Source organism: Zingiber officinale, chromosome 10A (assembly GCF_018446385.1).
Source record: "Zingiber officinale cultivar Zhangliang chromosome 10A, Zo_v1.1, whole genome shotgun sequence".
Lineage (NCBI taxonomy): Eukaryota > Viridiplantae > Streptophyta > Magnoliopsida > Zingiberales > Zingiberaceae > Zingiber > Zingiber officinale.
The window spans coordinates 34291705-34304921 of NC_056004.1; the positions used below are offsets into that span (position 1 = coordinate 34291705).

Below are 13217 nucleotides of genomic sequence, written 5' to 3' on the forward strand. Positions count from 1 at the left end.
TGGCCATTATGTTCATTGGCTAACCTGGTTTTTATTCAATTGGTGATACATTATTCAATTTAACAAAAATTATTCCTTATGATATGTTCCTAGTGATAAAATCTTGGTGATTGTTTCTTGAATGTTAAGGTGTAAACCTTAAATATGAACTTTTAAGGGAGATTCTTCTGCTAAGTAGCTTTCACCAAAAAATTTCCCTTGGAAAATAGAATTAGTGTAGATTCGAGAACCAAGGTAGAGTGATGGGATGTGGGGTTCTTTGGTATGGAGTAGGCATGGGAGGATTGAGTAGTGGGATTCTATGATGGTGCAATAATTGAAGGATTGTCCCATTAATTCAGTGTGACCAACATCAATATTAAGGTGCTGGAGATGGAGAGGCCCTGGTTGCTCAAATAGTTTTTGGAGACATCACACACATGTGGGCCCGCAAGCAATTAACATGGCATGGAACCTTGTGACAATCACTTTTGCATCTGTTGAGCCAGAAAGGATGCTCCATTATAGTATCACACCAACTTGGCTTTGTTCCTTCATATTAATGGATTTGAAAGTTTTGAAGTTAGAAGTCTGCACCAACATTCAAAATTTCGTTCTGTGCCAGGCGGAACGGGCAAAACTTACTATTCCGCCCGCACACCGAAATCGGCACCGAAATAGCGAAGGTTTAGTCACGTCCGCGCGCTTATTGTCACACGACAACATGGGCAGTGTCGCCAGATGCTTCCGATGCCACCGGAAGCGTTGAGGGGCGCCTAAAGTGTCACGAAACGTCGCGATGCGACGTTTCTAGCGGTGCCGAAAGCGTCATGGGACGCTTCCAGCGCCGCTGGTCTCCGGACGCCTCTGGCACCGTCGAAGGCTTCCGCGGGGAGTCGGAGGCGTCGTGGGCGAGTCGCAGGCGTCGAGGGCAACGGACGTGGGACTGACTGTGCAAAATTAATATTACCATTTAAATAAATCAAACAATTCCTACTCCCAATTAATTGTGATATTTTAAAGAGGCTTTCATAAACCCTAATTAAATTATCCCAATAAAATATATTTAAAATTTTTAAAAAATTAATAAATTTTATTAAATAATATTCTGAAATTGTTTTTTCTATTTAAAATTCTTTAAAATATTTAAAAAATTTTATAAAAATTCTAATAAATCAAATTTATATTCTTATATATAAATATATATATATATATATATATATATATATATTAATTATTTTATATTTTTTACTATTTTAATGTTTAATTGATATTCTAATTTTTTTTACTATTTTAAATATATATTGTTTAAATTATTAATTAATTAAATAAACAAATAGATAATTTATATGATTATTATATATAAAATAGTATTTTGTATTAATTTATATAATTATGATTATTTAATCCGGACAGTGAAAAACTATAAAGATTAGCTAAGTAAAATATTACAAAAATCATTATTTCCATTTGATTCACGTCACTCCTTTTAGTAAGGTAACATATTATGATATATCAATTTTAATTCGAGTTATTTATACATCAATTATTATTTTTAAAGAAAACTATATTTAATTATTTTTTATAACAATATTAAGTTGTTTAATAATGGAGAACTTATATAAAATCAATATATAACTTATTTTTAAATTATACACAATAAATATATTTATCTAATAATTACTATATATAAATAAAAAAAATACCGAAACTGTATCGACACGGCAAGATACGATACCGAAATCGTATTGTTCCGGTCTGGACCGAAACCTCAGCACGGGTCGAAATTTTAAACCTTGGTTTGCACTGTATTACTAGACAAACTAAGATTTGTTCTTCTTATTAGTTGAATCAAAAGGTTAGATACTTCAAATCATTCAGGGTATAGGAAACTCAGTAAATTCAACAAAGAACAAAATTTTAGTAGAATTCTCTTACATTTGGTGAGTTACGACGAGTAGTTGCTGTAACCAATCTTATGCCTCCTGTATTGTCATAAACTGGCGGTTTCCATTCAGCAAGCACTGCATTGACCAGAAGAAAATTCTGACAAACTAGGATCAAGAATGTTCACTGCATGGCCATTGTCTTAGGAATACATTAACTAGTTAATGATTATTTTAGAGTCAAAAATGAAGTTGGGAAAAAAAACAAAGAATAAGTATGACTATAAACTACACAAAAAATTGTTGTTGTGTGATATGAGCTATTACCAATCAAAGTGCAACCATAAAGATTGAAAGCTGGACTCATACCAGAAGTAACCTGAGAGAAACAAATGACTTTTGTAGATATATACAAGCTATAATTTCAGCTCCACACATTTGATCCTAAGTCAATAGTTGATCGACAACCTACTACACTGATTACCTTCTTGCCACGCGTTAGAGTGAGTCTAATATGAGCATTATCAAACATCCCATTTGTTACCAGAGTCTTGAAAACAGCTCCTTTTATCTAAAAGAGTGAATAACAAAGAAGTTTATTAAGTAATAATTATTTCATTTAAGACAAGCCTAGAATTAGTTTTAGTATTTTGAAAGATTGCTTTGGCAAGGTTTGAACAGAATAGCAATCATAATTCTAACCTCTTCTCGTGTTGGAACATCAATAAAGGCCAAAGCTTTTGCTGAATCAAACATTCTGGAAGAATAGAAGCAAATGAGGAAAATTAAAAATATATTGAGCAACATATGGCTGCATTACATTGAAGAGTAGGATGGATAAAGAACACTACCTATCTAAATGTTCATCAAGCTTAAAGACTTTTCCATTGTATACACGGAGACCTTCCCACACTGCATCACCACCTTGCACAACTGAATCAAACACAGACACCTTTAACAACACATGGTTAGTACACCAAAACAAAGAAACACATAGTCTAAATGTATCAGGAGAAATGACAAAAATAAACATTTCAGTACCTTGGCATTTTCACGAGGTAAGAGTTCATCACCAACCCAAACGAGTATTTTCTCATTGGCTGGGACAGGAAGAGGTGGAAATGGTAGTGAAGAATGAAGAGGTGATACCAATCTCCTACAATGGCATCTGAGCATGTTGTAGAAAGGCAGGCTTTGTTCCAGCAAGTCATATAATTCAAGTGGAAAGGGCTGCAAATGTTTTTATATCAGGAACACACAAAATGTGCCTCTTGGATGTCAGAGAAAATACAAAATGTCTTCTGGAAAATAGGAAATGGTGCAATCAATTTAGTAGTGTTAGCTTGAGCCAAGATATTGTTAACAAAAAGATGCAGAATAGAATAGCCATGAATAACTCTAATTAGCAACAAAAGTGTGTAGCAGACCATGAACAAGAGCTGAGGTAAATGCACATGGTGCTTAAACAGACAAACACTAAAAAAAACTATGTCATAATGAGAAAAAATATATACTATTTCTTTGTAGCTGTTAAACCAATTAAAATACTTTGGCCTAATGGTCCATTACACCTTGCCTCCTATATATATATATAGGATTTATTTAATAAAAGATGAGACAATTACTCCCTTTTAACTTGGTATTAGAGCAACTTCCTTCCTCATCCACCTCTCTGATTGACCTCTTTAAGAGTTCGATAGATAAACTAAATCTAGCTGATTTACCTTACTCGGTAGTCAGTACTCGCTTTGTGCAATCCTCAAGAATCTCCACTAGATTAGATAGAGTCCTTGCAACAATGGCATGATCTATGTTGTTTAACACTTTTGTCAAAGGTGACTTATGTCCATACTCATCCATCAATTAGTGTTATCTCAATAATAAACAAAAAGAAAAAGGTTCTTTACCTTTAAACATTATTGAAAAGTCAGAATTAATGGTAAACACATAGCTTGAGACTCCTAACAACAGAAACCCTATGCTTACTCTCAGTAACAAGTGAATTTCTTTAAATCCTAATTTAACTACTTGGATCAGAGAAAATACTGGAAACCTTGGACTAAAATCAAGGAAAATTCGAGTAATATTGAGTTACTTGAAGCTCAAGATTTTAGATCTAGGCTGTCCTTTAAAGACCTAACTAACCTCAAAATTCCTCAATAAAAATTATTGTGATTAACTGACAAATTAATCTTAAATGCTGGGTGAAGTCTAGATCTAAATGGATAGCAGACAGTGACAAGGACACTTCCTATTTTCATCAACTTAACTAGCACAGGAGGATTGCTGCGATAAAGTATATCATCAACTGAGAACAGTGAAATTTCACAAGATCAACAACAGATTATTTCTCATTTTACAGTTTGATATGCCTCTCTTTAGAATTCTGATACTCAACAATATCCTCATGAATTTTGAGAGTTACAAATCCCTTCAGTTAATACTGAATTGCATTCTGTTCTTGTTAGTGAATTCAGTTTTTTGAATATGGAATAAATTAAATTCCTTCAGTTAATAGTGAATTGCATTCTGATCTTGTTAGTGAATTTCATTTTTTATACGAGTTCTTCTACAGTTCTGCCTTTGTCATGGGCCTTTCATCTTCACGCTAGCTCTACCCAAGCCTTTTTGCCTTGGTTGTGAGCTTCACCAAAGCTGTTTTCCTTCATCGTGAGCTTTGCCCAAGCCTTCAACCTTTGTTGTCAGAGAGCACTCTGCCTCATCGCAAGTGTCTTCCACCTTCGTCGTGAGCTTTGCCTAAGTTGCAAGCTCCTTTTTGTGAGCATCTTCCAGCGTTGTTGCAAACCTAGTTTTGCAACCCCCACCCCAATACCAAGCGTCTTATGTGACCCACTTTTCAGTCATGAGCTCCTTTTATAACCCGAATCCTTCAAGTAAACTTCTTCCTACTCTACTTCCCGGTGTTCTACTCATTTCTCCTCGGAGGAATTGACACCTACCTAAATGGAATGATATTGTATTGAAATGTTATTTTTCTGACAAGGAACCAAAACACTGAAGCAATTAAAGAATTTAAATCTTGATATTAACTCCTTTACAAGACATTGGCTTCTTGGGGAGCCTTGGCGCAACGGTAAAGTTGTTGCTTTGTGACCAAAAGGTCACGGGTTCGAATCCTGGAAACAGCCTCTTGCAAAAAGCATAGTAAGGCTGCGTATAATGGATCCTTCCCGGGACCCCGCATAACGGGAGTTTCGTGCACCGGGCTGTCCTTTTTTTTTTTTACAAGACATTGGCTTCTTGTATCAAATATGTTCTTGATTTTTTTAATTTCCAAAGAGCAGTCAGCTTTTATTGCAGGATGCATCATTCATGACTATGACATGATTGTGAGTATACTGAGCTTTGATAATGTGAAACATTCCAAGGAAATTGACCTTTGATCTTAACTAAATTTGATATTAAGCCTTTGTAAAATCTCTTGAGAAGGTCTCATCCTTACAGTTCATGAATTTCCTAAAGAAGTTCATTGGTTGGGTTCATGTTTGTATTTCCTCCCCATATTGGCTTGCGAAATCAATGGAAATATTTCTCACTAATTTTCCAGATCAAGGAATATAAGACAAGGTGACCCCTCTACCACCATATATGTTTATTCTTACTCAAATAGCTTTCTGATTCTTCTTTTGTGGATAAAATAAAAGTTACTTCTTTTACAGTCGAAGTCAAGAAACTTTCTCATCTTATGTTAGCTGATGATTTTCTTATTGCCATTAGGCGAAATGACAAATCATGTAGGAATTTGTTTAAACTATTTCAACACTTTAAAGGCTCATCAAATATTTCAATTAACTTGAGCAAATCAGCGAATTACTTTACTAATTGTTCGCGTATGGAACTTTTCATATGAAAGATGGTTTATAGTCTATGTCTTTCCTTGGAAACTATTTATCACCAAAAAGAATTCCAGAATGATATCAAAAAAGAATTGTTGACAAAGTTATTACTCATAAAATAAGATAAAATCAAAACTATCTTTATTCTTTAGCATGGTTTCCTAATAGACATTCAACATGGAACTTACAATCATATGCAAATTTGGTTTCTCAAAACCTGTGGACTTGTGCACATTCTCATACCACCAAGGAGCCCAGATTCCATCGATGGATTTAGGTCCAGCTTCCCACCTATACAATAATCCCAGATAAAGTAAAAAAAAAAGTTTAAGCTTTGTAAAGAATCATCAAGGTAACTAAGAAAATTGCATAGTTTTGAGTAGAAGATATAATTTGTAAGGCTCGATAATAAAAAAACAATATTCATCAGTTAAGTAAAGAATCAAATTTAGAAGTTGATTTTTCTATCATATATAGGCATACTTTAGCATGGATGTCTGAAATGGGATGTCCAGATCTTGACAAAGCCCACGGAGGACAACCTGAAGGTTAGAAGAGATTAATTGATTACTTTTCAAAACTAAAAAAAAGTTAAACTAAATGTTGGATTGATAATAAAACTAAAATATAGTGTCCTTAGTCATATTTTCTAACCAAACAATGTGAACCTAGATTAAATCACAGAAAAGTGTATTAATCTCCCTAAACAAAGTATTACAATACATATCAGTTAGCCTGCTACATCTGAACAAAATAACTAAGCTGAGGAGAGTACTGTAGCCACATAATTTCATTATTATTCAGATTGCGTAGATTCAAACCTCTCTTACTGGAAGGAGATCATAGATTGGGAAGTAGTTACCCTCCTATACATCTCTTACTTTAGCTGGTTTTTTTCTTCTAAATGTATGTTTTATACATGAATGTGATGGTTCAAGAGTTGGAGCTGGTAGGGTTTCGGTTAGTATGGTAGCTAGGTTGCATTCTATCATGAAGCCCTTTCTCCATTTCATCAAAAGCTTTCTTGTATAATAAAGAAATGCTAGTTATAGTTCACTTTGTACAAAACTGAATGGCTTACTTGATTAGGCACCAAGTCCATATTATAAATGATCATAAAAGCTTGATGTGTATGGTAACATGGTTTTAAAAAGCCCATATGTAGCCACCAAAACGAATTTCAAAGGAAATCCTCAGAGGCATGATATGAGTGCATACGACAAATGCAGTCTATTTTGTGAACTTGAAAAAAAACAAAGGCCATATCTGGTTCATTTGGACCAATTTAGAATGAACAAAATTGACTTAAAACCCAAAGCTACCTATTTGGTAGCTTGTGACTTGTAACTCAATCCCTTGTTTTTGTAAATCATAAAGACTAGATATAAATTATATGGATATTACTTAATTATATTGTTGTGTAATAATGATTATTGTGCTGCATGTGTTTTACATTCTATCATTAACATATATTTTCTACGTGGAAATATGAATCAGTAGCATCAATAAATATACCTTATGGATTCAAGAGCAATCTAAACTGAAACTCTGCCATATATGAAATGAGGCACAAGGGGCAATAAGACGGGCAGCAAATTATGTCTCAAGCAAGACTGCGTGCGAGTACCCAGCACACAATCAGACACCTCGTGGCTGCACAACAATCTGCAGCTATGATGCATGTTGACTTGTTAATTTGTTTTTATCAATATAAATCATTTTTAATACTTTTAATGTAGGCTCATATACCTCCACAGATTGCATATACATTATGCAGTCAGTTGACTGCATGACACCTCTATGTACTTTTTAAAACCTTGTATTGTAGAACAGAGGAACACTTCTCTAGAGCAACAAAAGTGGACGTTCAAATTGCTGGCTGTGACTAGAGGGGAACTTCTATCGAACAACACAAGTGGATGTTCAAATTGCTTGTTGTGATCAGCGATTGAAATACAGTTCCGTGCCGCCCGGCACGAACGGTTTTTACCGTTCCGCCGCCAAACCAAAATCGGCACGTCACGCGCGCGCGTCTCGAGCAGCAGGGAGGCGTCGCCGGATGCTTCTGGTGCCGCCGGAGGTGTCGCCGCCTCCGGCGTCATCGGAGGCGTCGGATGGGTGTCAACATTGCGGGAGATGGCGTCTGCAAGGCGTCGCGACGCGATGGCGGAGAGCGGGACGCTTCCAGCTTTGCCGGACGTTTCCAGTGTCGCCGAAGGCGTCGCCGGACGTTTCTGGTGCCACCGAAGGCATCGTCGGACGCCTCTGGCGCCGTCGCGGGGGCGCGGGGGTCACAGGTGCGCGGGCTTCGCGTCGGGGAGAGTTACTGTACAAAACTAATATTCTTTTAATAAATCAAACAATTCTCATTCTCATTCCCAAGTGTGGTATTTTAAAGAGGCTTTCATAAATCCTAATTAAATCATTCCAATAAAATATAAAAAAAATATATTTAAAATTTTAATAAATTTTATTAAATAATATTCTGAAATTGTTTTTAATGTGTTTTAATTTTATTTATAAATACTAAATTTTTTTAAAAAAATCTAAAAATTTTATAAAAAAATATAATAAATCAAATTTATATTCTGATATTTTTTAATTATTTTATATTTTTTTTACTATTTTAATGTTTAATTGATATTGTAATTTTTTTACTATTCTAAATAGCTATTATTTAGATTATTAAATATATAAATAAATAGTTAATTTATATAATTATTATATATAAAATAGTATTTTATATTAATTTATATAATTATGATTATTTAATTTGGACATTGGAGAACTATAAAAATTATGTATCAATTTTAATTCGAATTATTGATAGATCAATTTTCTTTAAAGAAAACTATATTTAATTATTTTTTTAACAATATTAAGTTGTTTATTAATAAAGAACTTATATAAAATCAATATACAATTTATTTTTAAATTATATACAATAAATATATTTATCTAATAATTACTATATATAAATAAAAAAAATACCGAAACCGTATCGGCACGGCACGATACGATACCGAAACCGTATCGTTCCGGTCTGGGACCGAAACTTCGGCATGGGTCGAGATTTTAAACCTTGGTTGTGATCATCTGCAAAAGGAAGTCAGAGATGTGGGCCAATGGCTAAAGCATTTTTTATTTTCCAGAGAAAGAAAATTTGACACCCATCTGTAAGCATATTTCTATTGATTGGATATCATTAGAAAGGAGTGACTAGAGGACCCATCCACTCCAGGGACCATTCAGAAATTAGTTCAAGATGCATCTATATTAGACACAACAATTGGGATGGAATTGAATTAAAATCTGAACGGTGGATACTGCTGATTACAAAATATACTCAATGGTTACTGCTTCATGTGAGGCACTGTACTTTTACAGAAAGGAATTTACATTTTCTTGGCAACTAAAAGTTTACAGAAAGGAATTTATGTTTTCTTGGCAACTAAAAGTTAAGTGCCTTTTAGAAAAACCTAGCACATCCAATGACAAAAAGTTAAACAAAGAAACATGCAAGGACATGCTTTTCTTTAACCTTTACAAATTAAAGATCTAATGTGGCCAGACATTTCAATGGATACCATCGAAGGCATATTAATATAGGAAGTAGCATTATGTTAGTGGTAGAACAACTTTCAGATTATGCTCACTTTCCCATTATCCACCACATATAAATTTAATTGGATTTGGATATAAGTATCCTACATGAGCATGGATCTAGCTGTCCAACATGATTGTTCAATGGGAGCATTGTTCAACTCAATGTCCAAAGTGGAGCATGGAAACAAAGGAGTAGACAACAAATCCAAGTATCAAGATCATATAATGACTATAAATGACCAATTTTCATCGATAACCATTGTTTTCAAAGCAATCTTAGGGGTTTATATGGCCCAATTTCAAACTGCTTAAGCAAACACCCAAAGAAGTGAAACTATGATATATTCAAGCCAAGTTTGGGTTAAGTCAAATAAAATAATTTAACCTGTATGATTATTACTTTCTCTGATCTCTTCTCAATTCATAAGGATTCTTACAAGGTAAATTCTTGGAGTGGTTACTCATAAGTATTAATTTAAATACTTGGCAACTATATGATATATCTATCATTGTTAATTAATATAGATCAGTACATATTATATATTTTAGTGTGTATAATTACATATAATAACTTTTAACGTACTATTTTTACGCTATGCAATGGGTCAACCGTATACTATTTTTTTAGATATTGTTAACAACATCCTTAATACTTACACAACTTCCCATCATCAACAGTTAGCAATAGTCCATTGTTTACAAGCAAATTTCAATAAGAATTATCGTCTCCTGGAAAATGCTACACATAATCACTTCCTGCAATACCTACACAATAGGCAACCAAGATGGTAGTTTGATATATTGAAACATATCTATATTGATTAACTAGATTAACTAAAGGGATAGGGGTGTTGGATACCATAAGTTGTAGTGGTATAATACTACTCATTTCTTCTATAAAAAGAACAATTTAACGAGTGTATCAAGCAAGTGTCAAAGACTCTCTCTCCCTCTCATGCAAGTTCATTAGAATCTAAGCTTGGATAAACAAGAAGGACTAGAACAGATGAGTTTCACAAAATCAGCTTAATCTGAGATTCAGCATATTTAAAGTTATTCTCTCATTTTCTAGATAAATCTTACTAGTTTCTAGCTAAATTATGAGACATCTATTTTTTTTAACTTATCCAACAATTTCATCAGATCTTCATCAGATCAAATCAGCCATTGCCAATATCAATACAGTTCAGGCAGTATCATACAATTTTAACAAGCATAAAATAACCCTAGTTTCAACTAGCACCACCTATAAAACCAGACAACTAAAGTATGAAATTTGTGTTCAAACTACAAAGATAATAACAAGAAGTGAACTAACCTCTGGATCTTTTTTTAAGTCATCAGCATCTATTACAGGTGGATGTTTACCAAACTTGCAAAGCTCACTGTATATGGATACAAGATCACCCAAACCCAGCTCAAGAAATGAAGGCGATATAACCTTGTTGAACGATTGCTGATGGCATAAATCATCATGAAGGATCAGGAAGGAACAAATAAGTAGCTTGTAATGTAGGATTACTGAATATATGTACACCAGATACTTCTGGTACTGGAGTCAACTTAGCTGTTGCAGAAATAAGTAGCTTGTATTGTGTGAAAAAATCTTGAATCCAGAAAACAAATTATACAAATTTTTGGATAAGCTTCCAAAATGAGAAATAATTTCATGAAAAATAAAATGCTACAGCTTTGAATGCCTCCTTTATTCTTGAAGTAGCTTGTAATGGACTTATTGTATTATCAATTTCACCATGGCTCAATTACTCAAACCATGGACCTCTAAGTTGCAGAAGAATATTGGTTTATGCTCCTGAGGATTTTGTCCATGGATTTGCATATTCCCATCAGCCTATTCTTCACTTGGTTATGAAGCAAATATCTAAAGACTGTGGCAAGCATTTGAAGGTCCTAAATTTTGAGTTGTACTTTATTTGACCACTATTCCATTATTGCCTATATTCTTTGAACAAACCTAAGAAGTCTGAAATACAGCATCATATTAGAAATTACACAATCATAAAACATTAAAACCACTCTAACATGTAACAATTGTCCAATAAATGTAAGTGGGGCTTGGTGCGATGGTAAGCGGATGGATGGGTTTCCAAAGCAACAAAGATTTGATTCCCACGCAGCGCAAATAAACGTCTACAGCGCTCGAACCACTCGTGGTGCTAGGTTGTTCCCTGTGGCCCATTTGCACTTTCCAGATTTACCTGGTGGTCGGTAGGAAAATTCCGTAGAGTCGGGCCGGCCACCTCCAGGTGAATGAAAGGTAGAAATATTTGAACACCTGGGCTATTTTAAAATTGTCTAATAACTGTGAATTATTTGGATAAATCTAGAAAATCCAATAATTAAACAGACGCAAAGAGCAAAAGCCTAGCTAGTTAGGAAATAACAAGAGGAAAAAAGTTGTGGTTCATAATGTGTGCTTACCAAGATATTAAGGGGATTGCGAATCAATATAAAATGTTTTCCTTTCTTCATCAAATCATTTGTCAAATTAGGAAGACGTTGTTTTGCTATATGCTACAAAGAAGACACAAGCATAGTATTAGATTCAGAAATAAGAATCATGATAGTTGACAACAGGTTAAAATCAGGCAAAACGAATTGCACTTCAGTGAAGTCCAGATGCATACTAGAAGCCAACAAATTAAGAATTGTGATAGTTGACAACAGGAAGAAATAAGGAAAAACTAAATGCATTTCAGTGAAGTCCAGAAGCATACTAGAAGTCAACAAATTCAGAGTAAAACCGTTCAATGCAAGGTTTGAGTAACAATGATATAAAGTTAGTACCTTGCAGTATCGATATTTCTTCTCACCAGGTCCGAATATCACCTCCTTTACCACCTTATTTCCATCAGAATCCTACATTTTGCAATCACAACCAAACTGGTTAACAAGATAAATATACACACAGAGATATTAATAAGTCTACCCTAAAAACAGCTTGAAAGCCATCAATATTGAGAAAGTGAAATGTTGCTGGGCAAGATGGGGCACCTATGACATTTCCCGTTTAATCTACTATTTTATCTTTAGAAAGATAAACCAGCAGTTTGAAACGAACTCCGGTCTCCGGTGATATAAAACAAGCCAATGTTCCATCACCCTATCGATTAGGCACTCAATTTGACTACGCTAAGAAAAACAGACTCAAAAACTCGTAACGGGTCATTACCATTTTGGCAAGGAGTTCATCACGGTAGGGCCTCTCCACGCCAGTGATCCTCAAGAAGTTTGCATATAGAGGTTCGTCGACCACATCCATATCGTCCCTCTGAATCCAAACCAGCAAAAAGGATGAATGACGATCAAATGGCCATCAGGATTTCACCGTCGAAAAGAACACTGAATCGCACAAGATCAAACACAAGGCGGACGCAGAGAGCGAAGAGAAAACCTGAGCGAAAGAGTACATGAGACTGGTGCTGAGGGACCTGGGAGCCGACCACGAGTGGATCACCTGCACCTCCTCGGTCGCCATGGTCGTGAATTGATTCAGAGCTTCAGAGGTTTCCCCGTCGACTCTCGATCCGCCTCTTCCCTCTCCAACACTTCAGCCCTCTTTGTTGTCAACTTCCGATAATCGCAGCATTCACGTGCGCATGAATTATGCCCTTTTTTTTTTTTTTCTTTTTTTTTTGCTTTTCGCAGGCATAAATTCTTATTGGATAAACCCTAAACCGCGTTTTTCGTAATAAATATCCATATTGCGATCCAGCAACATTAAAAATATATATATATTAAAAGAATGCTATTTTGATAATTAATAAAAGAATAAATATCTATTTGATGATTCCAATTAGCATCGAGAAAGAAATTTTTTTAAATAAATAATATCTAAGATGATGAAATCAATCTTTTAATTTTCTTT

General features: G+C 34.5%; 1 protein-coding gene across 5 annotated transcripts in view; it reads right to left on the bottom strand.

Annotated features, from left to right (window-relative positions):
- Nucleotides 1-12976, bottom strand: part of LOC122026178 (branched-chain-amino-acid aminotransferase-like protein 1) — a 41269-nt gene extending 28293 nt beyond the window's left edge. For 3 of the 5 annotated variants that reach the window (XM_042584824.1, XM_042584823.1, XM_042584822.1), the window contains exons 1-13: nucleotides 12744-12974; nucleotides 12522-12620; nucleotides 12137-12208; nucleotides 11771-11863; nucleotides 10647-10784; nucleotides 6206-6264; nucleotides 5911-6013; nucleotides 2907-3095; nucleotides 2717-2817; nucleotides 2568-2622; nucleotides 2350-2436; nucleotides 2193-2244; nucleotides 1918-2003 (exon numbers count right to left, since the gene is read on the bottom strand). In XM_042584824.1, the coding sequence (XP_042440758.1) occupies nucleotides 1918-2003; nucleotides 2193-2244; nucleotides 2350-2436; nucleotides 2568-2622; nucleotides 2717-2817; nucleotides 2907-3095; nucleotides 5911-6013; nucleotides 6206-6264; nucleotides 10647-10784; nucleotides 11771-11863; nucleotides 12137-12208; nucleotides 12522-12620; nucleotides 12744-12827 (1218 nt within the window). In that variant the 5' untranslated portion in view covers nucleotides 12828-12974. Of the gene's footprint in view, nucleotides 1-1917; nucleotides 2004-2192; nucleotides 2245-2349; nucleotides 2437-2567; nucleotides 2623-2716; nucleotides 2818-2906; nucleotides 3096-5910; nucleotides 6014-6205; nucleotides 6265-10646; nucleotides 10785-11770; nucleotides 11864-12136; nucleotides 12209-12521; nucleotides 12621-12743 lie in introns of all 5 variants that reach the window. The other 2 variants (XM_042584826.1, XM_042584825.1) reach the window with 2 other exon arrangements.
- Between the last annotated feature and the right edge of the window lie 241 nt (nucleotides 12977-13217).